The sequence below is a fragment of the Ochotona curzoniae genome, unplaced genomic scaffold (assembly GCF_017591425.1).
Source record: "Ochotona curzoniae isolate NIBS_2020 unplaced genomic scaffold, NIBS_Ocur_1.0 contig_43, whole genome shotgun sequence".
In the NCBI taxonomy this organism is placed as follows: Eukaryota; Metazoa; Chordata; class Mammalia; order Lagomorpha; family Ochotonidae; genus Ochotona; species Ochotona curzoniae.
The window spans coordinates 21,528,976-21,553,863 of NW_024466218.1; the positions used below are offsets into that span (position 1 = coordinate 21,528,976).

At 50.6% G+C, this 24,888-nt stretch overlaps 1 protein-coding gene across 1 annotated transcript in view; it reads right to left on the reverse strand.

Annotated features, from left to right (window-relative positions):
* Positions 1-24,258: 24,258 nt before the first annotated feature.
* Positions 24,259-24,888, reverse strand: part of CFAP53 (cilia and flagella associated protein 53) — a 28,205-nt gene continuing 27,575 nt past the window's right edge. The window contains exon 10 of the mRNA XM_040985003.1: positions 24,259-24,548. Within this exon, the coding sequence (XP_040840937.1) occupies positions 24,320-24,548 (229 nt within the window). The 3' untranslated portion in view covers positions 24,259-24,319. The remainder of the gene's footprint in view (positions 24,549-24,888) is intronic.

Sequence of the window (24,888 nt, forward strand, 5' to 3'; positions counted from 1 at the left end):
CCCAGGCGTCGGCCGGCGACGGCAGCAGCCAGGTGAGGATGCGGAAGTAACTCCTGCACCCCGCCCAGACCTGCCGGCGTCCCGGGACTCGCGCGCCCACCTCCGCAGCCAGGTGTGCGTCTGTTTGCGCGCACCGGACGCTGTCAAAGGCGTCTCAGCCGTGGGAGACCGGCAGCGGACCGGGCTGCAGAGCAGGCGGCAGGAACAAGCAGTAGTGCCCGAGGTGGGGATGGGGACAGGGTCAGCTGCAGCGCGGCCCTGGGCGCTCAGGAAAGCGGCAGTCGATGCCCCCAAGTTTAGCCATAGGCACGGCTGCGGAACCCCGGCATCTCCGCCCCCAGCCGCACCTGCTCCCGACTCTAAGCACCGGGCCCCACGCATCCGTTCTGACCTTCAAAGCATCCTGAAAACCCACGCCCACCCACGGTTCGGAGCTCCCCCTGCCATGACTGAAGCCCACTTGGCGTCCCCTCCGCTCGCAACGTCCGGCATGCCAGGCCAGGCTCTCCCACTCCTACCCTCCCCAGTCGCGAGCCCGGTCCTCCGCTGAAGGGTTCTCCCCAAGCAAGTCCGCAAGGAAGGGAAGCCCAGAGGGGCGCCCTGCGGGGCCAGGGTCCTCGAGCCAGGGAAGGGTTCCCCCCCCGCCACCTAAATCCCCAAGCTGGCCGCGCGCCCCGGCGGTCCGAGGAACTCCGCGGAAGAAGAGAACCGTGGGAGGGTGGGCGAACGGCAAGGTGAGGGCTCCGGCTGTGGCGCTGAGGAGCAGGTGTTGCGGGGTTGCCGGCCGCAACGCGCTCCTCAACCACCAAACTTTCTCCGGCACCCAAAGTTAGGGGGGAGCCGGGACCAGAGGCGAGGCGGAGACCGTGAAGGGGATTCCGCCGCCTGACGCCTCGGGGAGCCACAGAAGCGGGTGGTCCCGCGCCCACCTGCGCCGCCGCACTCACCTGGCTGTAGAGCTCGCTGACCGACATGATCCCGCCAACCGGGCCCGGAGCTCCCGGCGCTGCGCTCGGTGCCCACGGGTCCCAGCTTCTCGCCGCCCGGGCGACGCTCAGTCCGCGGCCGGCCCGCCTGGCGCCATCTTCCCGGGCTCGCCGAGAGTTTCTGCCTTTTCCCCTTCCCCCGACCTGCCCAGCCGGCTTCCTCGAGGCACAGCGGCCGGCTCCCTCTCTGCCGGAGCGACCTTTACTCCCGCGGCGGCGGCGGCGGCGTCGCTGCGGCCGGGCTGGAGTTGCCGAGCGGGCGGAGCTGGAGGCCGCGGCGCCGCTCCTCGCTCAGGTATGGGGAGGAGGTGCGGGCGGGGAGGCGGGCAGGCAGGGAGGGAGCGCCGCGGTCGCCGCAGCCTTTGAGCTCGCCGGACCGGGCTGGACGCGCCCTGACCGCCCCCGCCGCCGCCACGGGGTCCGCGGGGCCGGAGGCGGGGCGGGCGGCGAGGCTCAGGGAGCCGGCGTGGGCCGCCCTCTGCTGGACGCCCGGCGCGCGCGGACGCAGGTGCGCTTCGGGGGAGGCACCTGCCGCGCCTCCCTGGTTCCACCTGCGCTGAGCAGGGTGTGCAGACGTGGCTGTCGGTGGAGCCACGCCGAGGGGCACGGGAAGCAATCGGAGAGGGAGAATAGGGGGAGTTCTTTACCGTCGGAAGGTCCTAAACTTCTTCCTCTGGCTTATATGTGCATATACTCACACTCACGATGCGATGTCTTCATTAGGCAAGCGCGATTACAACATGGCTTGCTAGGAAGGCGATTTGGACACAATCCCAAAATAGTCTCCCCTTGTCGGAATCCCCTTTGTGGAGACGGGAATCGGCAATGAGCCGTGGGCCCTGGGCTCCGGGCCACTCCCCTCACGGGCCTGGCTGCCTGTCTTGGAAGTCTCCAGTCCTTCCTGGATCTCCACAGACCTATCTTGAGCTCCTCTTCCGCCCTCTACCTCAGTTACATCCCGCGGCACTTACTTCGCTGGAAAAGTAGACATTTGCGCCAAAGCGAAGAAGATAATTGGCAGGCATCAATGGAGGGAGAGCGACCTCCACCTTCCCTCACTCGGGGAGGTGGGGGGGCCTAGGACAGTCCCACTCCTCCAGCCTCCCATTTAAGATCTGCCCCGCGTGCAACGCGAGATCCCATTGAATTCACCTGGAGAGAACCTCCCTTGGTTGCCTACAAAGGAGAATCGCCACGTTCAGGGAAGGTTCTCCAAAATTCTAAAGGACGGCTCTTTCACAGTGGACCAATGATGCAGCGAACAAAGTTTGAACCACTTTTCCCGTGCATCTGACAAGAGCAGAAAAGAAATGGCTGGAACTTTTTTCTCTTTTAAAAGCCTTGTTGCTGAGACCCAGCGTGGTAGCCTAGCGGCTAAAGTCACCTTAAATGCACCAGGATCCCATATGGGCACTGATGGGTGTCCTGGCTGTTCCTCTTCCCATCCAGCTCCCCGCTTTTGGCCTGGGAAAGCAATAGAGGATGGTTCAAAGCCTTGGGACACCCGGAAGAAGCTCCAGGCTTCTGGCTTCGGATCAGAGATCAGCTCTGGACATTGCGGCCACTTGGGGAGACAACCAACAGACAGAAGATCTTTCTCTCTGTCTCTCCTTCTCCCTGTAAATCTGACTTTCCAATAAAAATAAATAAATCTTTTTTTAAAAAGCCTTGTTACATAATTCCCTTCCTCAGGCTGCTAGGGTTGCCTTCCCACCACACCCACCATCAGCACCCCCTGGGCCCGGGCTGGACCACGGTTACAGGGCTTCCTCCTTGATCTGAGTCATGATTTGGCTGCTCTGAACCAGGAAACTGCCCCTGCTTGCCCTCCCAGGTTTTCTTCCCTCAGCCACAACAGTGACCCCACTGCCCTACCAGCAAACTATTGTCTCTATTGCATCCTGATTTTTTTTCTCCTTTCCTGCTAAATTTCTCCATGTAGTAGCTTCCCTTCCTCCCAGTTCCTCCATAACGCGCAGGTTATAAACATGTCTGCATGTTGCTGTCCATCATTTTCGCAAAATCAGTTGCCTGGCTCCTATACTCAGAAATCCTGGTGGAACCTGTCCAGAATGCTGCCCTGGGCAAAAGGGCTTTAGAGAGCTCCCTGGGTGGTTCTGCTGGGAGCCATGGTTGCAGGTCGCTGTGGTCTGGGCTCTGCTCTGTGGTCTTCTGTCTGGGCTCTGCTCTGGCCCAACCTATGGGCATTGCCTTCTTCCTGGGACATGTGAGTGGCCTTCCACTCTGTCCACGATGTCTAGCCATCTCCTCATTGGGCATCTGTCCTTTTCCTTTTCTTCTCCCCGTTCCTCCTGCAGCCTCTGGATAACCTCTTGTAGCCCTGCTTGTTTTCCCTGATCTTTGAATAAAATGGTACCCTATTTCCCAGAAGTCCTCACATCCCTTGTTTAATCACTTGGCACAATCGTAACTCAGATTTAATTCTAACCTAATTCTAAACCCACCTCTCCACCTGCCAGAGCCACAATGACAGCCATCCCACTGGGGTCCTGGGCCAACCCCTGAACAGAATGAGTCTCTGTCTTTCATCCTCTCCCCCACCCTGGTTTCCATCACACCTGGCATAAATTAAAAGCTGGATTATGTTCACTGAATTGAATCCCATCCCTGAGAGTGACTCTGCCCTTGGCCAGAACTTTTTGAATTTCTAATTCCTCAATCTGAGAGGGTCTTTCCCTCTTGTGCATAATAATTAACACATTTTAAAACTGACTTCGTGCCAGGAAACATGCAAGTGACTTTCTTCTCTGATCTTGTTGAAACCCCCGAGCTGCCACATAAAGGAAGTTTGAAATATTTATCCTATTTCACAGATGAGCAAAGAGAGGTCAGGGATCTGAGAAGTGTTCCAAGACAGAGACTTGCGTCCATTTAAAGTCTCACTCCAGAAGCCGAGCACCTGTTTGCAAGCTCATGGTTGTGAGTCAGGATGAGGGGACTCCAGGACCTGCTAGTTAGTTAACCAGTGCTGGGGTCAGGACTCGCACATTTAACGAATTCCACAGGTGGTAAAGGGGGCCACACTTTTGAGAAGTATTTCTTGGCACTCCACAGTCTGTTAGAATAGAGAAGAGATATGTTGGGAATGCCATAACCTCACTCCCAACACGTTTGGGCTTCCGTCACTGACAAGGAAGAACTTTGAGCCGCCACAGTGTTATCCTATGCCTCTCTCACCTGTGTTATAGGTGTGCAAAACTCCTTTTTCCCTCTCCCCGCCCCGCCACCCCCAGGCTCTGGACGACAGGAACCACAGCTGGCCTGCATTTGAATTCTCTGCACGGGCTAAAACCATGCACAGTTGATTTCAATAGTGAGCAACTTGGGGTCAATTTTCAGCCAGGTCTTGAAATACTACTGCACATTAATTGAGGGGATAGAAAGGAGAAAGAAGGAGATTGTCAAGAAGGGAAAAAAATAGCATCAGCAAGGCAAAGGCAGGGTAGGCATTCGGCACAGTGGTTTGTGCAGGAGCCACAGCAGGCTGCCAGCTGTTTCCTCTGGGAGGCAGTGGTGATGGCCAAGGACCTGGGTCCCTGTGACCTACCAGGGACATCTCAATTGTGTTCTGAGTTCCTAGATTCCACCTGGACCTTTCTGAGAACTCAGTGTTGTAAAGACTTAGAGAAGGAATTCATGAACAACAAGCTTTCTTATTGGCTGGTACTTCTGTAAAAATGATTTATAAACTATAAATTAATATGCAATGACAGTTGAAGCTATTTTCTTATATTTAATCCCCTACCAAGCACTCCCTTTTTTTTCCTAAGTGAACCGAACACAGATGCATAGAAAATTACACAAAACACAGCTGGGACCTACTGTCACTGGCCTGGCTGAAGGGTGGGTGGAACAGGACCCATGCTAAGACGGGCACAGGTTAGTGTCCACTGCAGCTGAGTGTGGACTGTCCTCCAATCAAGGCTGCTGCTGCTCCTCCCTGTACCCCACATGACTCTGCCTCACACCTCTGTGCATCCCTGGATCCTGCGATTAAAAAGGCCAGCCTCTCATCACTGTGAAAGGCTTTTTTTCTGCTTATTTAAAAGTCAGAGAGACAGAGGGAGAGATCTTCTATAAGCTGGTCTGCTCTCCAAACACAGCAAGCTCTGGAGGAGCTCCAGGACCTCTGCGTGATGACCCCCTCCCCGTCCTCTATTCCCACCTGCATGGAGAGGGCACTTGTGTCCCACTGACCAGCACATCTCAAAGTCCCTTGTGAATTCATCAAGGGAGTAGATGATGCTCCCGCTGGGCAGGGCACCAACCAGGGGTGCAACCCCAGAACAGGGCACCAGAGAGCTGGCACCAGAGTAGGAATCTCTTAGGCCCTTTTCTCTCCTCCTGCCAAGGCTGCCTCTTCCAGCTCACTGCTTCTGAATTATGTCAGGAATTCTGAGCCCCCACCCGCACCCTACCCCATGCTTTCATGGGACTAAATCCGGTGAGTTCTGGATCTGAATGAGGAGGAGACGTAGTGTATTAGCAGTTTGAAAAAAAATCAACTCCCCAAAGGGAAAAGGAACTGTCTTTACCCATGTGAGCAAAGGACAGGGAGAATACGATTTTGACCCAGAACAGGGCTTGGGCTCTTTGACCCAGGATCACAGATCTGGGGGAGATCTTGTTGCCCAATAAAACAATGTTCATCTCGTCTCAGTGTCGGGTTAGACGCCAGGAAAAGTGGAGACCTCCCTAACTTCTGAAGCAGCCAGCCGGTGCTGTCCTTGAACTTGAAGGGCCTCTTAGTTTCAGAGGCCCATGATGTCATCCCTACCCTAGGGCAGCTTGCAATGTATCCTCCCTGTCATCCACAGATTTCCAAGTGCTACACTGAGACTTACAGGTTATAACTGTGAAATAAAAGTGTAATTGAAATCGGATCCTCTAATTGAAAAATGGGCAAAGTGGTGAAGAATGTGTTCCCAACAAGTGGTCATTTAGTCACTGTGGGAGGCCATCTCCTAGCACCCAAACCCTCGGCCATGTGTGTAGAAATTGGCTCCAGTGATTTGCAATGAACAAGAAAATACAGCAAAAGTGATGGATGAGCTTTCCAAAACGAACTTATTCAAAAATCAACGTTGGCCTTGCTGGAGCTCTGTGGCCAAGCATCCCTGTGGGGGCCTCATATGGCCTCTGTGCGGCCCTGGATGCACCTCCTCCCAGCACATACCGTGAGTGACATTGCACAGTGTTGTCGCTGGCCAAGCCTTCACCTGACACCACAGCCCCAGCTGACACTTGGGCTGAAGCACAAGACCCAACCAAGCCATGCTGGTGTTAGAGACCATGAGATAATCAGCATGAGCTGCTGTGGACCACCGAGTCTGAAGGTTGTTCTCACACAGACCACGCCCTGTGAGACTGGCATAACCCAGCCCCTCTGGGCAGATCACTTTCCCAAATGCTCCTCCAGTTTTTTCTCAGAGGGTTGTTTTTCTGTACTCTTGTCTAAAAGAAATCCATTTCTGCATTCTAAAGCTCCACGTGCATTGCTTTATTTGCCAAAGCACAGCCTACAGTCAGAGGAGACCCACACCTCCATCCCCACATGCTCATCTCATACCTCCTAACTGGGACTCTGCTTGGCCCAGTCAGTCGGTGGTTTGGCATGGAGAAGGCAAATGCCCACGAGCCAAGAGCCGTGCATTCCTTCTCAGTCAGGTGGTTTCCAATTCTGAGCTCTCAGCAGATTTGAAGGAGGACCTGGTCCAGTGGGCAGACGCCAGGTTATTAAAAAGTAATCTCTTGATGGATCACTCTGTGATTTCAGGCAACTCAGAAGGAATTCAAAGAATGGAAGGACTCTATTTTCCCATCTATTTCCCACCTATTTATTCAGATCAGCCAGATTTCTCAGCGTTTAGATCTGTAATAGAAACGATAGCTTTCTGAGGTTGTATGATGATACTATCTGTGATGATAATTCAGTACAGACTGAAGAATGAGGAGACATGGGGCTTCTGGACTGTATTCAACTAAATTGAAAGTCTGGGCTGTGAAAAGGAGAGCACGTAGCTTCTGTTGCATAGATCCAAAGCCTAAAAACACAGGGAAGCTTCAGGGTCAACAGATACCAGACAGTCAGGGGGGGGACATGCACCATTCCCATGAGAAAAGCTGTTCCAAAGAGACAGCCGGCATCTTGGGGAGCAGTGAATGAGCTTGCTGTCCGTGGAAGAATTCCAGCAGAGGCCAATTGTCTATGACAAGAATTCTATCAGGGCTGGCATTATGGTATAACAGGTTAAGCTGCTACCTGCAACACCAGCAACTCACATGGCTGCCAGTTCAAGTCCTGGCTGCTCCACTTCCCATCCAGCTCCCTGCTAATGGCCTGAGAAAAGCAGCAGAAGATGACCCAAGTACTTAGATCCTTATAATCATATGGTGATGTGGAAGAATCTACTGGCTCTTGACTTCCACCTGCCCCAGCCCCAAACATTGTGGCCACCTAGAGAGTGAATCAATGAATGGGAAATCGGTGTGTATATGTGTATATGTGTGTGTGTGTGTGTGTGTGTGTGTGTGTGTGTGTGTAATTCTGACTTCCAAATTTAAAATAATAATAATAATAATGCTGATAGATTCTGCTGCCAGGAGTTCGGGTTGCCTCCACAGATCTAGTTTATGAGATTGAGGAGTGTTTTCACTGGATTTGGTGGGAAGCCAAACTAAGGTCAAGCTTAAACACAGTGATGTAAGCATGGGCTGCTTGGAGGAGGCCCTAAAGCCACGTTCCTGACTAGGACAGAAGCAAGTATAATCACCTGGCTGGTTGTCTGACTGGGCTGTGGAGTGAAGTTGCTCCCTGTGCCTCTCCAACATTATTCTGAGTCCTGTCTGCTCACGTGGTTGACTGGAGTTCTCAGAACTGGCTCTGCTTTGGGGAGCAGCCCAACCCTAAAGATTGGTTTTCTTTTGCTCAAATAAACTCTACTGACTATAACTTGTCTAAGGAATGTTCCTTAATTTTTTTTTTAATTGGAAAGGCAGATTTACAGAGAGGAGAGACAGAAAGATCTTCCATCTGCTGGTTCACTCCTCAAGTGACCACAACAGCCCAGGCTGAGATGATCTAAAGCCAGGAGCTTCCTCCGAGTCTCCAATGCGGGTTCAGAGTCCCAAGGCTTTGGGCTATCCTCGACTGCTTTCCCAGGCCACAAGCAAGGAACTGGAAAGGAAGTGGAGCAGCCAGAATACAAACCAGTGCCCACATGGAATCTCAGCGCATGCAGGACAAGGATTTATCCACTAAGCCATCACACTGGGTCCATAAGGAATGTTCCTTTTAACCTGCTATTATCACCCTGCCGGACTGGTCACCCACAGGAAACAAACAAACAAACACCTCTCAGGTCTGACTCCCTAGAGGGTCTGCTATCAGTCCTTTCTGGAAGACTCGGTCACCTGCCCTTTCACACATGAAAGGCTCTACTCCCTGCAGTGAAAGGGACTAGAAGGGCTATGGGTTTGGTAAATTCACAGTAATTTCACTTACTGTGTGGAATGGGGATGGGTTAGACATGGCTGAACAGAAGAAAGGAGAAGACATGCAGGTGTCTTTGCCTGCATGTCCCCACCTCCTCCCCCTCCCCCCCAGGGGACTGAGCTTCCAGCCTTCCAGCAAACAGGCCCTGCCCCACCACCTGCTCGCCTGTAAGCTGCTTTCCTTCCAGAGAATTATACATCTCACCTTGTCGCGTATCACCATCATCACGCGCCCTCTAGTGGACATTTTTCCCAACCTGCTGTTGTTTTGTTTGTCCCTTGCAAATCTTCCATAATTCCTTGGCCTTTGAAAAGCCACAAAGGGAAGGGCCAGAGCTTCCATTTTGTAGATAAGGAAACTGAGGCTCAGAGAGGAAGTGGTACTATCCTGCCCATTGCTGGAAAGAACTAAGTCAATGCAGAGTGGAGGGGCTGTCACAAGACCTGCTTCAGTGGCCTCAGTAACAGAGCATCTCACTCTGATGCCTCCCCACCTGCCTTGCCAGCAAGCTTATCTTTCACTTCCCCATCACTTATTAATAAGTCAAGATGGAAGGACTGACACAAGGGCTTCACTGGCTAATCCTCCACTTCCAAGTGCCGGCGTCTCAATGGGCACCAATTTGTGTCCCAACTGCTTCACTTCCCATCCAGCTCCCTGTTTATGGCCTGAGAAAGCAGTCAAGGACGGCTCAAAGTCTTGCAATCCTGCACCTGTGTTGAAGATCCAGAAGAAGCTCCTGGATCCTGGGTTTGGATGGGCTCAGCTCCAGCCATAGCAGCCACTTGGGGAGTGAACCAGCAGATGGAAGATCTTTCTGTGGATCTGCCTTTCCAATGAAGATAAATAAATCTTTAGAAATAAATAAGGCTCAGCATGGTAGCCTAGTGGTTAAATTTTCACCTTGCCTTGCACTGAGATTCTGTATGGGCACTGGTTTATTTCCTCGCTGTTCCACTTCCCTTCCAGCTCCCTGCTTGTGGCCTGGGAAAGCAGTCAAGGATGTCCCAAAGCCTTGGGACCCTGCACCCATATGGGAGACTCAGAAGAGGCTCCTGGCTTTGGCTCAGCTCTAGCCATTACAGCCACTTTTGGAGTAGACCAATGCATGGAAAATCTTTCTCTCTAATAAAATAAATAAATAAAAACTAATAAAATATAAATAAATAAATCTTTTAAAAATAAGTAAATAAGGAACCAGTAACCCAAGATGCTGCCTAGCTGATTCCAGTTGAGGAGTCCCGAGATGGGGGAGAGGAAATGAGAGCACCACACTTTCCTGGAATCAGGTGGCAGCCTGGTGTTGGTGGCCTAACCTGATGTCCAATGCCTGTTCCTACCCATTCTTAAGGGCAGCCAGTCTCAGCGCTGGCCACACAACGAAATCAAATAGAAACTTGCCTCAGGAAGCGTGACTCTGGGTCCCCTTCCAGGGGAACTCACTCAGTTTTCATCAGGGTGGTCTATGAATACCTCCCATGGGATCTAAGCACTTGAGCCACCACTTGCTGCTCCACAAATATTAGCAGGAAGCTGGACCGAAAGTGAAGCAGCCAGGACTCGAACCAGGCACGTTGACAAGGGATGCTGGCAAGCCAAGCAACAACCCAAGTCTCTGTGCAAATGCCCACCCAAGAAATAGTTTCAAAATCCACTACTGGAGAGAGTTAACTGCTCAAGAAATATATGGGAACAAGTACTGTGGCTTAATGGGTAAAGCCACTGCCTTTGATGCTGGCATACCATGTGGGTGCCAGTTCGAGTCTCAACTGCTCCACTTCTGATCAAGATTCCTGATAATGTGCCTGGGAGAGCAGCGGATGGACCCCTGCACTCGACCAGAAGAATCACCTGGCATCAGACAGACCAACTCAGACCATTACAGTCATTTGGGGAGTGAGCCAGCAGGTGAAAGACCTCCCTGTCTGTCACTCTGCCTTTCAAGTAAATAAGATAAATCTTAAAAACAAACAAACAAGTAAAAAACTTATAAATTGCTAGTTTCTGGAATTTTCCATTTAATGTAGCATAATTGATCTCAGATAACTGCAACCTAGGAACATGAAACCATGGAAGGCAGGTGTGGAGAGACCACTTTAGTTAATTCCTCAAAAATTTCTTCTTTTTTTTTTGGCATTAATTTTGATTTCTGAAAGTAGTGACCTGGATGGCTGAGTTTTGGAGGGCTGTCCCCACCCCTAGCCCTGCGCCCCTCCTCCTCCTTCTAGTTTCTTCTGGATAGACACCCCCCATCAGAAAGGCCTTCCTTGGCCCCCTCGGCTATCAATGCCTGCTCCCATCTGGAATGAGCTGCTTTAGGCCTTGTTTTCAGTCTACCCCCTCCACCCAACTACAACACAAGCGCTCAGGAGAGTGATGACTTTGTGTGCCTTGGCTGCTCCCGGTTGGTAAGAAAATGTCTCTGCCACAGTTGCTGCCCTCCTGTGTCAGCTGTCTGGAACCTCCACCTGGGGATCGAAGTCCTGTGTGTCCGCAGCCCCCAGGTGAGGTTTCCACTCATGCATCCTGCCCTGCTGCCCTTCAGGGCTCCCAGGATTGAGAGGACCACAACGACAAAACAGTGAGAATAGCTGGGTTGAAGGAAGCCTCTTCCACATTCCAATTCTGCCAATTTCACGGGAGCGATTCACAGAGTGCAACCAAGTGCAGGAAAAACTTGTGTGTCCAAACTTTACATAATTCAAATGAGCGCCTCTGAAACACTCCAGCTGTGCAGAGAGCAGGCGTTTTCCACAGGTTCAGAACTGAGCAGAGATACCAAGGCCAGCAGCTCTATCCTGCGGGAGTGGGGAATGAGTCATTCCATCGCCTTGCTGATGTGGGCTTCCAGGTGTCCATGATTAAGCTGTGAACATCCCTAAGGGGAAGGCACACTGGCAGAGCTCTCAGACAGCAGCCTTTTCCTTTGCATGCCTTCGCGTCCTCATCCTATGCTGGCTTGGTTCACTCTCCAATCCACCACCCCCCACCTGCCCAGTCTGAGTCTTCTGTTACATGCCCCCCTAGCCTTGGCCCTCTGGTCTCTGAACACATCCTATCCCCAAACATGTTTTCTGTACCCTCTTACCACACAAGCCCAAATGCAAAATGCAGCCTCATTTCCCAGCCCCTCTCCTGCTTCCTCTCCCACCTGCTGGTCCTTGAAGGCCTTCTGATAGGCCTGCCTGTGGCCCTGCTGTCTCCTTGCTTTCCCATGCGCACCCCTTCTCAGGGGGACATTCCCACTGCCTCATGTACACGTGCACATGGCCTTGGTCCTCCACAGCTCTCCTGTGCCTCCGTCTTTATGTAGCAGAGTCTTCTCCTGCTCCCAGGTAAGCATCAGAGTCCCTTACCTGGGCTGAATCCCTCCATGATAGGCTCCTTCCTAGGTGGAGAATGGCTTACATGATACTCTGCCAGGACCGCCCTCAGAAAGAACCCCAACCTGTAGGCCTGACAGCCACAGAAATCTCTCTCACACTTCCGGAACCTAGAGTTCCAAGATCAAATTGTGGCTTGGGCAGAACCCTCTGAGCATGCGCCACATCGGGGATCCTGGGTTGGTATTGGGTAGCCATTCCCCATCCACAGCTACTAGGACAGTTGTAGGGCTAGGTATGGCTTCCCCCCTTATCTCCCCAGATATAGGAAAAAGAAATAGAAAAGTTGAAAACAGTGATCATCTTTTCCCTAACCCTGGAATGAGCTGATCAACTATGTAAACATCATCATCAAAAAAGAAAAAAAAAATAGATCAAGGTATGGGCAGGGCTGTGCTCTCTCTGAGACCTGCATGGAGGGACCCATGCTGGCCTCTCCTGGTTTCTGGTGACCTGTCAGGCCAGGTGTTCCTTGGAGTCTGGGGCTATAAGTCGCTGCCTGCCATCCCATGGTATTCAACCCTCATGCGTGGATTGAAGGCCCACCCCACACAGATCCTACCAGGATGACTCCATCCTAATGTTGCATGTTTTTGATGACTCCATCTCCAAGTAAGGTCATCTAATAAGACTATTGGGTTGTAGGCATCAGCACCTCAACATGTAGGCAATTTAACCCACACCAGGGGCCATCAGAGTATCCTGGTTGAGTGGCACATCTTTCCCTCCAAGTCAAGGACATGGAGCCATTGTGTGCTGTGAGGCCCAAAACCTTGCCTTCTTTCTTCACATACTGATTTGGCAGAGGGTGAGAAAGTCGGGCATTGGGTCATCCCAGAAACAAACAAACAAAAAAAAGTGGTGGGCAGGTGCCTCTCCAGGGAACTCCTAGTTAGTGAGCAGAAGCAAAGGGTTGTAGGGATCCCTGGAGGCCACCACCTGCTGACTCCTGCATCCTCAGTGTTGTGGGTGGCAGATAACTAACAATAATGTGTTTATGCACTAGCCACGAGGTTATAGCCTAGTTCTGCTTGCACATCTGTTATTCCATAATGAGACCATAAAACTCTTGCACACTGAAGTTGTCTTTGGATCCCAATGCTTTGTCATTCCTGCTCATCATCTCAAGTTCCTTCTGCAACTGGCTGCAGAAGTCATGGGCCAATTCCTGATTCACACCTCATGGATCCCCCACCCCCTGTATACACACCAGCCCAGCCTGGAGCTGCAACCAGCTTTAAGGCCAAGGTCAGCAAGGCATCCACCTTGGTGATGGTGCTTTTTATCCTTTGGACTCCACTCGAAGTCCCATAACAGGGACCCTGCTTCACTCCTTGCAGCCTGGCCTCTGTCAAATGCTCATCCATATCCTTCTGTAGCCATGTCCTTCTCTGGCCTGCTAGTGTCCTCATCTGTATGCAATCCCCTGGGAGCAGCCGGGGTCATGGTAGCTTTCCGTCAGTCTCTGATCCCCTCTCTAAGTCCAGAGTTCATGACTTGGTCCCCTCATTCGCAGCCGATTCTCCCTGGTAACTGGACTTGCCTCCATGTTGCTTCTGGATTCCCATCAATCCCTGCTGGGAACTTCCTGTTCTCCCCTGGGGCCTGCAGGGAGGAGGTGGGCAGTCTGCTTAGCATGGGGTCCTATAGCACACAAGGTAGCACGGCAAGTTAAACCGCTTCTTGGTATGCCCACATCCTGTACAGAGTGCTGATTTAAGTCCTGGCTACTCTGATTCCAATGTGGACCAGGACCATCAGCATTGACACAAAGCCTACCACAAGCCTGGTGTTCATTTTGAGTACATAGGAATCCCAACAATATGGGGTTTTAATTTTTTTTGTTTTTGCATTTCTAAACATTTTTTTTTTTTTGGAAAAGGCAGAGTTATAAAGAAAGAGAGACTGGGGACTTTGCTTTTTCTCGTTTGTAAAATGGGTCTTATTTGGTCTGCCCCACCATGCTCTGACCTCCTATTCTCAAGAAAAAATGTTCCAGAGAGGTCAAGTTCACATCTCACTGCGGTCTGCTCTGCCCCATAGATTTTCTTCCATGTGTCCCCCTGACTTTTTAGGCTGAGTGAGACTCACACCACTTAATGAAGGGCAGCTAGAGTCCTTCCTCACGGGCCACAGCCCTAATGAACCTCTCTCCCTTTCCCAAATCACCCAAGCAGCCGTGCTAGGACTCCAAGTGAGACGTTGATGGTCCCACCAATGTTCCCCCGCAAGCCACTCTTCATGAACACAAAACTCAAGCAACACCATGCTCAGCCATTGAAATGCAGGTTCAAGGAGAAGCTTTCCAGTCTTATCTGCCAACCAGAGGTTTGCCTTAAATATAGGCTTTGTGGGAATCTGGAATCTTCTTAGTGCTTCAATAAGTCTCTTCCATACACTCAGTTATGCTTGCATAGCACTGGGTCCCACATGGCTGCGTGCTGACCTGAGCTATTTGTCAGCTCTAGGTCTGGGCCAACAATAGGCCTGTGAATTCCCCCAATGGCCAGGATTCTGCCAGTACTATTCTGTAGCCGGCTGACTACAGCCATGAGGCAGCTGTCCCAGAAAATGGGCTTGATGCTCTCAAACATACTACATTTCATCAACTGGGCAGATGAATCATATTTGTATGATTTATGGTCGTAATGCCAATAACCATGATGAAGAATTATGAGCATTCTTCTCAGCACATTTGTCAATGATTCCTTCAGCCGTTAAATGCAATATATATATATTTAAGCCAGTTGGGCTTTAAATGGCACCACAGCTGTTTCCTAAAGTGAATAATGTACTCTTTCATTGCTTCTTGAAATGCTGAGCTCAGCACGCTTGGGGGCTGATGAAATCAGACGCCCCGAACCAACATGGGCATCTATGACACACACATTAATAAACCTGCTTTATTTTCAATTGTGCACCTCCCCAATTTAGGATCGAGTTACTTTCCATTTTGTTCAAATAGCAATTGCAGTTGATTTGCTTACTGGTTAAGGAGTCTTTCTCATGGTCTTTCTGGAATTGGCAGCTGGAAAGTGGCATTAACCCCTACACAGCACAGGTCTGCAATGCCTACCCTAACCCTTTGTTTTGGAATTCTGAAATGTCTGGGTTTTAACAATGTAGTATGCGCCACTTGCAAATTCCTGTGCAGTGGTAGCATATCAAGCTAATCTTCCACTTGCAATGCCAATTCCCATATGAGCACCAATTCAGGTTCTGGCTGCTCTATTTCCCTTCCAGCTCCCTGCTTGTAGCCTAGGAAAACAGCAGAGAAAGCCCAACTCCTTGGGTCCCTGCATCCGAGGGGGAGACATGGAAGAAACCCCTGGCTTCAGACCAGCCTGGCTTTGGCCGTTGCAGTCATTTGGAAAGTGAACAGAGAATGAAAGATCTTTCTATCTCTCCTTCTCTCTAAATCTGCCTTTCAAATAAAAATAAGGTTTCTTTCTTTTTTTTTTTTTTTTAAGTATTTGAGAGGCAGAGAGAAATATTCCATGACTGTTCACTCCCCCAAATGCCTGCCTACAATAGCTTAGGCTAAAATTGAGTTCCAGGAACTTGGCCTGGGTCTGCCCCCTGGTGGCAGGAACGCAACTACTTGCACATCATCAACCCTCTCAAGTTGCACATTGACAGGAAGCTAAAGCCTGCAGCAGAGGATCCGGGTCTCAATCCCAGGGACTCTGGTATAGGATGTAGGCATCCTAACTGGGGTCTTGGCTTCTGAGACATCCACCTGCCCCTTAGCAAGGGTGGGGAGCATCTGGCCCATTGGCCATATAAGAGGATCAAGCTCATTTGGTTCATCCCTGTGAAGGCAGCCACAGACCAAACTCAAAATTCCATCAATCTATAAAAGTAGGCTCACCTTTTAAGTGGATCATTTTGTATGGATCATGAGTGATGTTCTAAATAGTCAGTGGCCCTGCACAGACCCAAGGTTCCCCATCCCTAAAAGAGGTCAGTTGAAATCACTCATACTCTTTTCCAAGCAAAGCTTTGAGGTCTGCTACCAAACTGAGACTGCAGAGCAGGTGGTGCTCCTAGTTGCAGGTGAGAACTGTTGGATGGTGACCATCCCCTGCTGCCCCAGTATGTGGGGTAGAGTCGTCCTTGGGGGCCATCAGCCATACCAGGTCCTCTACCTTGTGGGGGTGCTGATTCAATGTGGTGCCTGCCGTGTGCCACACATGGTTCTTGGTACCATGAGAGTTCAAGGAACCTAAGCTAGGCCTTTTTCTGAGCTCAGTTCCCTAACCGAATGTCACAGGCCAGGTGGCCAGGCACCTGTGTTCTCATAGTCCTGGTGACTAAAGTTGCAGGCCCCTAGCTCTGGGGCTTACTGTTCAATGCCTTTGGTGTCTCTCTCTCCTCATGTGAATCCCAGCCCCTCTGGCATCAGTAACTCTTAAGTACCCACTGAAGGGCCTGTCTCCAAGTAAGGCTTCCATAAAGGGAATCTGGGAGGACAGAGCTTGGTGCATAGCAGGTCCTTCCCCTTAGCTGATCCAGGCATGTCCCAGCTAACCCTACAAGAACAAGACACCAAGAGCAGGGAGTGAGAGGGAGGCCAGAGGAAGACTATGGGCCACATTGGGAGTGCTCTCAGCAGCAACAAGGCCGAAGCCTGGAAACACTCCAGGGGCAGGAGCACAACATCTTCAGGTAAAAGTAAGTAACAGCACAGCCAGCAGGTGGCGTGTACTGAGGCTGCCTGCTGGGGCCCAGGCTCTGTCAGCTCAGCTTCACAGGACACTGAGTACCCAGGGAATGTTCCCAAAGGAACAAACAGAAGCGTTTTGTGAGATGGGGTGGGGGGAGGGGCAGCCTTATTTCCTTGCTGAAGGCTGAGACCCAACAGCTCAGCAACCTGCTGGCACCAAATACAAATGTTTGCATAGATCATTATTTCAACAACAGCCCCAACAATCAAATGCTTAGCTGTTGACAGAATGCCTGCTTTGTGTAGTGCCACAAATCTCATTTGACTGACCGTGGTCACCTATTGCTAAAACAACACGAGGCCTTGCCTAACAAGATCCATGCCTTTTAAGGGTCCCCTGGCCTCCAGAGTTCCCTGGTGCTCATCCCCTGCTGGGAGGAGTTGCTCCGCCCTGCATCCCTGCAGCCTCTGGACCAGCTCCTGTTGAGGGACCTGGCATCTCCAGCCACCTGTCCAGAGGAAACTCAGTGGAGTTTTCTTGAACCTGGGCTACCTGGTGGTGACAGCTTCCTCCTGGAGCAGCCTTGAATCCCACAGGCCCTTTGCAGACCGGTGAAGGGCCCTTTTCTCAAGACACAAAGTTCAAGTCGTGTTGCAATTCAACCCCACCTGCTCACTTGCTTTTCACAATGAGGGTCTAGTGAAGGCATGCCATGAGTCAGCAGCCTCAGAGGTGTGGGCAGCGGGCGAGTCTCTGAGCCTTTTTGCCCCCCTAGTAGGAAGGAGATTGCAGAAGCCTCAAAATCCTCCGAACCTGCTCCCTGCACAAGTCTGCGGCCTCTGGAAGCTCAAGGGCACTTCCGGCCCTGAGCTGGCAGTTGCTGCAGTCACGTTGCCACCTCTGAGAACCCACTTCCTGGCCCATGCGTCACCTGTGTCAGAGCTGGTGTAGCCTCCTCCCAATCCCGGGTCCCTGCCTGCTGACTGGCAGCGCGGGCTCCCTGGCTGTGTCTGGAGTTCTCAGGGGGGTCTGTCAGCTCCGGCCTTCTCTTGGTTTCAGCCTGGCGTGGTGCTCCTGGGCCTCCTGGGTAAGGAATCACACGGAAGGGTCTGTGCTTGGCCTTTCACTGTTATGTGTGAGGCCTCTTCTCTTTCCCCAGAACAAATGAGGAAATCGCTCTAGACAAAAGCTCATGATGACTGCTTTGATGCCACCAATACTAAGGCTTGCTTTTCTGCTGATGAGCACTTGGTGTGTAATGGGAGAGAAAGCACACAGACATGCATTCACACATGCACACACATGCACAACATGCAGGACAAAACCAAACCAAGCCCCAGCAGCCTTGCTTCAGCTGGATGCTGTAGGTTAGAGCCAGAGCTCTGCTAACTTCTCTGGCCTTGCTCTGTCCCGCTCCCCTGACTGCTGCTGTTGGGCACGTGGCTCCTTCCAGGGTCCCAGGGACACATTCAGGTGCACACCCGTGCCTTGCTGTGCCTTATGGTCTCAGAGATTTTCACAGAGCCTCTGAGCCTACAGAGTCAGTGCTCCTGGGGACAGTTAGACATCAAAGAGGCCAAGAGTTGGGTGGATGAGGACAAGTGCTCAGTGTACCCTCATACACGTCAAACCTGAGTGACTTTCACATGTCCCCCTGCAGATCCTCCAAGTGGAGGGGACCAGTCCCCCTCACAGCTCCTTCCTCTGCTCTCCACAGCTCCCCAGCACCTCTGCCACCAAGACTGTGTCACCCAAATCCTCACCAAGGACTCTGCTTGCAGATGTGGGAGCAGGGTGGACCCTCCTCTGTGAGGATTTACACCAGACCTTCTCTCTGACCCTTCCAGCTCTGAAAGGCCTGCCATCTGGAAGCCCAATAAGAGGGTCCCCAGTACCTCTAACCTTAAGACTGGTGGAACTGATGGATGGCGTGGGGTTACCTGAAATCACTAAAAATAAAAGCACTAAGCAGCTGTCATTATTGATCTTCTTCATAGGCAGTGAAAGAGAGGAAGGGTGATAGGAAATAGGGAGAAGTCAGAATGATGATGACGGGAGTGGTGTCAAAATGGGAGTCACTTATGAACCAACTGAGCTACATAGAGCTGGAAGGGCTCAAAGGAAGGGTCCTTACACACAATTGGCCTAACGACAGGAACTGGTGCAAAGGATTCCAGCCAATCATATACTTGCACAATAGCCACCCGCCTGGCAGCTGCCCATCCACCCACGATGAAGCCTCACAGCCAGGATTCCTGTTTCAAAGCATTTGATGTTAACCGTCTCCTTTAAAAACCTCTGCTTGGCCTCCTGGGGTACACAATGGTTCTCCACAGCTCCCCATGGCATGTGTACTCTGGACTTGCAAATCCCCTGCCACTCATTCCTCAATAAACGTTTTTTAAAGATTTCTTTATTTTTTATCAAAAGGCAGATTTACAGAGAGAAGGCCTTCCATTCACTGGTTCATTCCCCAGATGGCCACAATGGTCAGAGTGAAGCTGATCCAAAGCCAGGATTCAGTAACTTCTTCTGGGTCTCCCACATGGGTGCAGGGTCCCAAGGCTTTGGGCCGTCCTCGACTGCCTTTCCAGGTCACAAGCAGGGAGCTGGATGGGAAGTGGGGCAGCCAGGACATGAACCGGTACCCATGTGGGGTGCTGGTACTTGTAGGTGGAGGGTTAGCCAATTGATCCATTGCACTGGTCCTAAACTAAACTATTTCTTTACAGATTTTTTCTCCCCAGTTGTTACTCATGTTGATAGTTTATCAAGTAATTCAAATCCGCTGTTCACAAAGTATAGCCAAGTTTTCCTTAATAACTTGGTAGTCACCAATAGTTAGTACACTAAAATTTACATGCCGACACAAGGTGATTAAGTTGATGGAAACACTGTGTCCTCTTAAGCGGATGGAGCCAAGAATATCATTGTCTGGTTTATGAACTTATAACCAATAAGGCCTTCCACAGACATAACAATTGGGCCTTTTTTTTTTTCATGAACGCAGAGGACAAGCATTCAACTGTGGCATGTATCAAGCCAGGTACAGTATACTGACTAAAGAAGGTGATGGCCCCACACAGACCCCTTCTGGATGGCTTTCATTCAGTCTGCTCATTTTAACACACATCTGCAAAATGAGGCATGGCCACTGGGGGGCTGATGAGCAGGGTTTGGTGTTTATTTCTGGAGAGCAAGTGGCAAGAGGCCTGACAGTGACCTTCAGAGACTAGATTTAGTCTGTAAAGCTCCCAAAGACACAACCGTATCCTGTGGAAAATTGTTTTGGGAAGATGGATCTTCTTTAAAGTCATCTCCACATTGATTACAGCACCTGCACAGAATTTTGCACAAATCTGAAGGGAAGAACTGGAAGAAATCCCTCAAACATACCAGATAACCACCACCCAGATGAGAACCCAACAGTCCTCTTATGGGCATCACCTTGTATTCAATTTGGGGCAATCATAAATACTACTTTTATGAATAATACTGTATACATAATTTATGACATATGACTTTCTGCTGGATATGTACCTAAGAGTATTTGCTGGTATTTAGGGGAAAGTTTTGATAGGGATAGGATTCTTTATAATTTTTTTTAGTATCTTGGCTATATTGGTACCCTGCCTTCTCATTTCCAAGTTTTTTGATGAGAAATCCATTTATAACCCCATTGAACATCTCTTGTACATGTGAGTCACTTCCTTCAAGTTTCCCTCCTTTGGGCCCATTGTGATAGTCTAGTGGCTGAAATCCTCACCCTGCATGTACCAGGACCACATATCGGCATGGATTCGTATCCCAGCTACTCCACTTTCCTTCCAGCTCCCTGCTTATAGCCTGGGAAAGTAGTAGAGGATGCCCTAAGGCTTTGGGATTCTGCACCCACATGGGAGACCCAGAAGAAACTCCTGGCTCTTGGTTTTGAATCAGCTCAGCTCTGGCCATCACAGCCACTTGGGGAGTGAACCAGTGGATGGAAGATCTTTCTCTCTGTCTCTTCTTCTTCCTATAAATCTGACTTTCTAATAAGAACAAATAATTTTTTAAAAAAATATTCCCTTTTGGAGCCAGCACCTTGGCATAGCTGGCTAAGCAGCACCAGCATCCAGTATGGATGAAGGGATAATAAGATTTTCCCAGTGGAGTCAGAGGGTGACTAAAGAAGCAGGACCAATGCATGTCTCACACTGCTGCCTAAGAATGTAACTTGGGGTATTTCTACCCTCTGCCTGCAAGCAGCAAGACGTTACTGGTCCCTTGCTTTATTGTGGGCATTTTTATGAAGAACACACTTAGTATGCAATCCTTATCTTCTATTGGTTATGTGACTCTGTTCTTTCCCAAAGACTTCTACCAAAGATGCTTTGCTGCTTTCTGATAAATGAACACTGCTCTTGGCCTCCCTGTGCATACTCACTAAGAGCTATCTAAATCCGTGTCTGCTGACCTGCAATTCCTGTGATGCCAGCTCTGTAAAGTTCTTTGGCCTTTATAGTCTCAGAGCTTGATCGACAAAATCCAGAAAAAAGTGCAAATCTATTTGAAGAAAGAAATCAGATACTACAAATTACACAAACTCAAGGGATAAAAGATAAACTTATTTTTTTCACAATTTTATTTATTTGTTTGTTTATTAATTATAATCTTACTTAGTTGATTAGGGTACAAAGGGTCAAGGGCTACAGGAAAGTGGGTAAGACCATTGTTTCCACACTAATATCATTTTTTCCCCTGTATCTGGGGTCAGGGGAGAAACAAAGAGAGAAGTCCCACCCAGCCTCCCACCCATCCCAGGTCCCCAACGTGGGGCATGCTCTGATGGTCCTGCTCAAGCAGTTTTGATAGTTCAACTGTCCTGAATTGCATTCCAATCACAATGAAATCTATTCAGAATCCACTGGCTGACATAGTCTCTTCATGGTTGGGGTTCTGAGATCAGCAGTTCAGTTGGAGGGATCTCCAAAGAAACTTCGTCTGAGGTGATCCCAGACCTGATTCTTGTGTGTGCTTGCCAGTACAGGGTCCAGCAACTGTTTGTCACCCCAAACAGCTTATGCACATGCTGGTCATTGCAATTGCTGGATCATTTCTGTTTCCAGCCCTGTCTTCCACATGAACCAATAGGTATTGCAGTCCAGCCTGATCCTGCCCACTTCATACTCAGCCCTCATGCAAACCATTGGGAGCTTCAGCCTAGTTGGGGCAACTCCCCATAAACCCCACCAGGCCTGCTTCCTACCCTGGTCCCCATGTTTGCCAGTATATACCACAAACTTGTTCAGTCTGTCCCACATCCCATTTAGCTCTCATACATGTCAATGGGCATTGAAGGCTAGTTCAACCCAACCAGCCCTGCTATCCAACCCACACACATACTGACAGGTGCCTTTCTAGCCACTCCTGCCCCTGTCCTGGTTTTCATGCTCTCCAGTGGAGGTGGTAACCCAAGAGGGAGGTGCCCATTATTTCCCTACTAGGCCACTCCCACTCCTGGTTTATGCACTCTCCAGGTGGTTCTGGAGTTAAACTTGACAGATTTAGCTCCCAGTGCCAGCTTCTGCCAGCTGATGCTGCGGCAAAGCCCAACCAACCCTTGCCCACTCTAATTTTTGCTTGCACCAGTCGGAACAGTCAGCCCAATCTGGCTTTTTCTTGATCAGGCTCACATGAGGCCCACAGGTGTTGTAGTCCTGCCTGGTCTGGTCTACACCCATCCCAACTCATGCTCTTCAGTGGGAATGTTTGTCCAGCAGCGGAGCCCACATTCCCCCCTGCCAGCCTTGCCCCTCCCTCCCTGGTTCTCACATGTGCTGTTTGGGCACTGCAGCCACATCTGGTACGGCTCACCTCACCTTGGCATTCCGTAATGTGCACTGGTTTGTGTCGCGACCGAACCTGGCCCGACCCACACTCTATTCTGGTGCTCAGATTCGCCAGCGGGTGTTGTGAACTGGTTTATCCTGGTCTGCCCCTGACAGTATGCCAAATGTATGCTGATGGGTATCTTTCTTTGGCCTGGTCTGGGCTGTTCCCTATCATGGTTCTTGCACTCACCTGCAGGGACTGTGTCCCGACAGAGGAGTTTGCCAAACTCCTCCATCAGAACCTCTCCCTATTCCAACTCTTGCACATACCAGTGGGTCCATGGGCCAGTCCTCCTTGCTGGCATTCAATCTGTTCCAGTTCTTACTGTTGGATGTTTCTGTCCAGCCAGGCTTGTCCATACCCAGACACTGCTCACACATGGCTCAGTAGGGGCAGAGACCTAACCTAGTCCGTCCTACATCTACCCAGGTTCTCTAGAGCATTAGATGGTGCTGGCATCCAGCCTGGTTAGGTGCGCCCAGCCCCAGTTCACACTTGTGTCAAGGGAGATTGCAGCCATATCCAGACCAGGACGCAGCCCCTACTCTGGTCCCCGCACTCCCCCGTGGGAACCCTAACCCAGCAAGGATGTACTCTCACTGCTCCCCAACCAAGCCTATTCCTAGCCCTAGATTACGTGCATGCCAGTGGTTGCTCTGACCCAGTTGGCTTAGCCCCTCACCTGTCTTAGCCTTTTCCTTTGATGCTGTGGCCTAGTATCCCTGGCTTATGCAGACCAGTCAGTGTAAGAGCCTATTTTGGCATGACCTGTGCTCCATCCTGAATTCTGTTCTTCCTTGTGACTTGAGGTTTGCTCGGCCCTGCCCAGTCCACCCCACATTCTATTTTAGGATACACTTTTGGGTGCTGCTGCCTTGACCTGCCCAGACTGTTGTCGGTTCCTTTACCTATAAGTGATGGCAGGTTCCATGGTCACTCCTAGATCAGCCCATCACCAGCTCATGAGCTAGCCAGCGGGACTTGTATTTCCACAGGGTTGGGCCCACACTTCCCCCACAGAATCTACCCCTGGACCTGGTTCTCTCATGTACTGGTTAGTGTCTTGACCCTTCCTGCTAAGTGTGACTTGTCCACTGTTCCACCACTCAGTCATGTACTGGTACCTAGCCCTGCCAGACAGTGGTGGAACAATGGAATCCCCAGAATTCATCCCTCAGCTACACTCACACTGGCCTTATCCATGGGTGTCCCTATGCAGCAATTACATATCCTAAAAACCCAAGAGCTCGCTGCCATTGGGCGGCCAGCAGGCAGAGCCTCATGCCCAATAGGCGCACTGGCTGCCCAAAGCCTAGGATTTGGTCACTGCCTTTCGGCAGTGACTTCGGCCTGAGTCCCCAGCATTGAGTCCAGCCTGGCTGGGGCACCCCCCACAGCCACCACACTGCAGGGAGCTGCTTTTGCCCCAACTCCACAGCTGAACCAAAAGGTACACTTATTAGCCCCAGTGTGTTAGCCTAGTGGTTAAAGTACTTGCTTTGCATGCACCAGGATTCTATATGGGAGTCAGTTCGTGTCCCAATGGCTGCACATCCTATCTAGCTCCCTGCTTGTGGCCTGAGAAAGCAGTATGGGATGGCCTACAGCCTTGGAACCCTGTACCCTCCTAGGAGACCCAGAATTAGCTTCTGGTTCCTGGCTCCTGGCTTCAGATTGACTCAGCTCTGGCTGTTGTAGCTACTTGGGGCGTGGACCAGTAGATGGAAGATATTTCTCTCTATCCTTCCTTCTCTCTGTAAATCTGAATGCCAAATAAAAATAATTTAAATAAAAACATTCATTTATCTATGAGTTAAGAAGGAACATACAAGCTTATTACAGTGAAAGACATATTTAATGGGTCTGAGAAAATATACACTGATGGTTAAGAAGCTAAGGTGGGAGCCTGCTGGGGCACGCCTTTCGCATGGGATGGATTTTGCGGGGCAGTGCCCGATGGGTAGCCAGGACCTCCTGGATCTTGTCCTGGCACTTCTTGTTTTCTGCTACCCCTGCTTCAAACTCAAGGCGTCTCTCTTCCTTCTCTGCTTCTTGGATCTGCTGCTGGTAGGCCATCTGCATGTCAAGTTGCTTCCTGTACTCCTGGGCCTTCCCGTAGCGTCTAGATGTTAGGAATGTCAACACATAAAATCATTAAAGTTAAGCTGGTGAACCGATTTAGAGCACTGTTCTTAAGTACAATTTGTGGAGCCAAATTCCTCTCATAAAATTTGGCTGAGCACAGAAGACACAGCTGAAAAGCTTAATACTAAGTACCTGAGACCATCACCTGCTCCATCCTTCTATCAGGGCAGTCATACACACACAGATGTGCTTCATTTAGCTAACCCTTTTCCTCTCAGACATGCTCTGCTCCCTTCCTCCCCTTCTATCAGGCCGTCACTACTTTATCACCTTTTATCAGGAGGTTCACTACTTTAGGAACCTTGCAGAGGCGGACT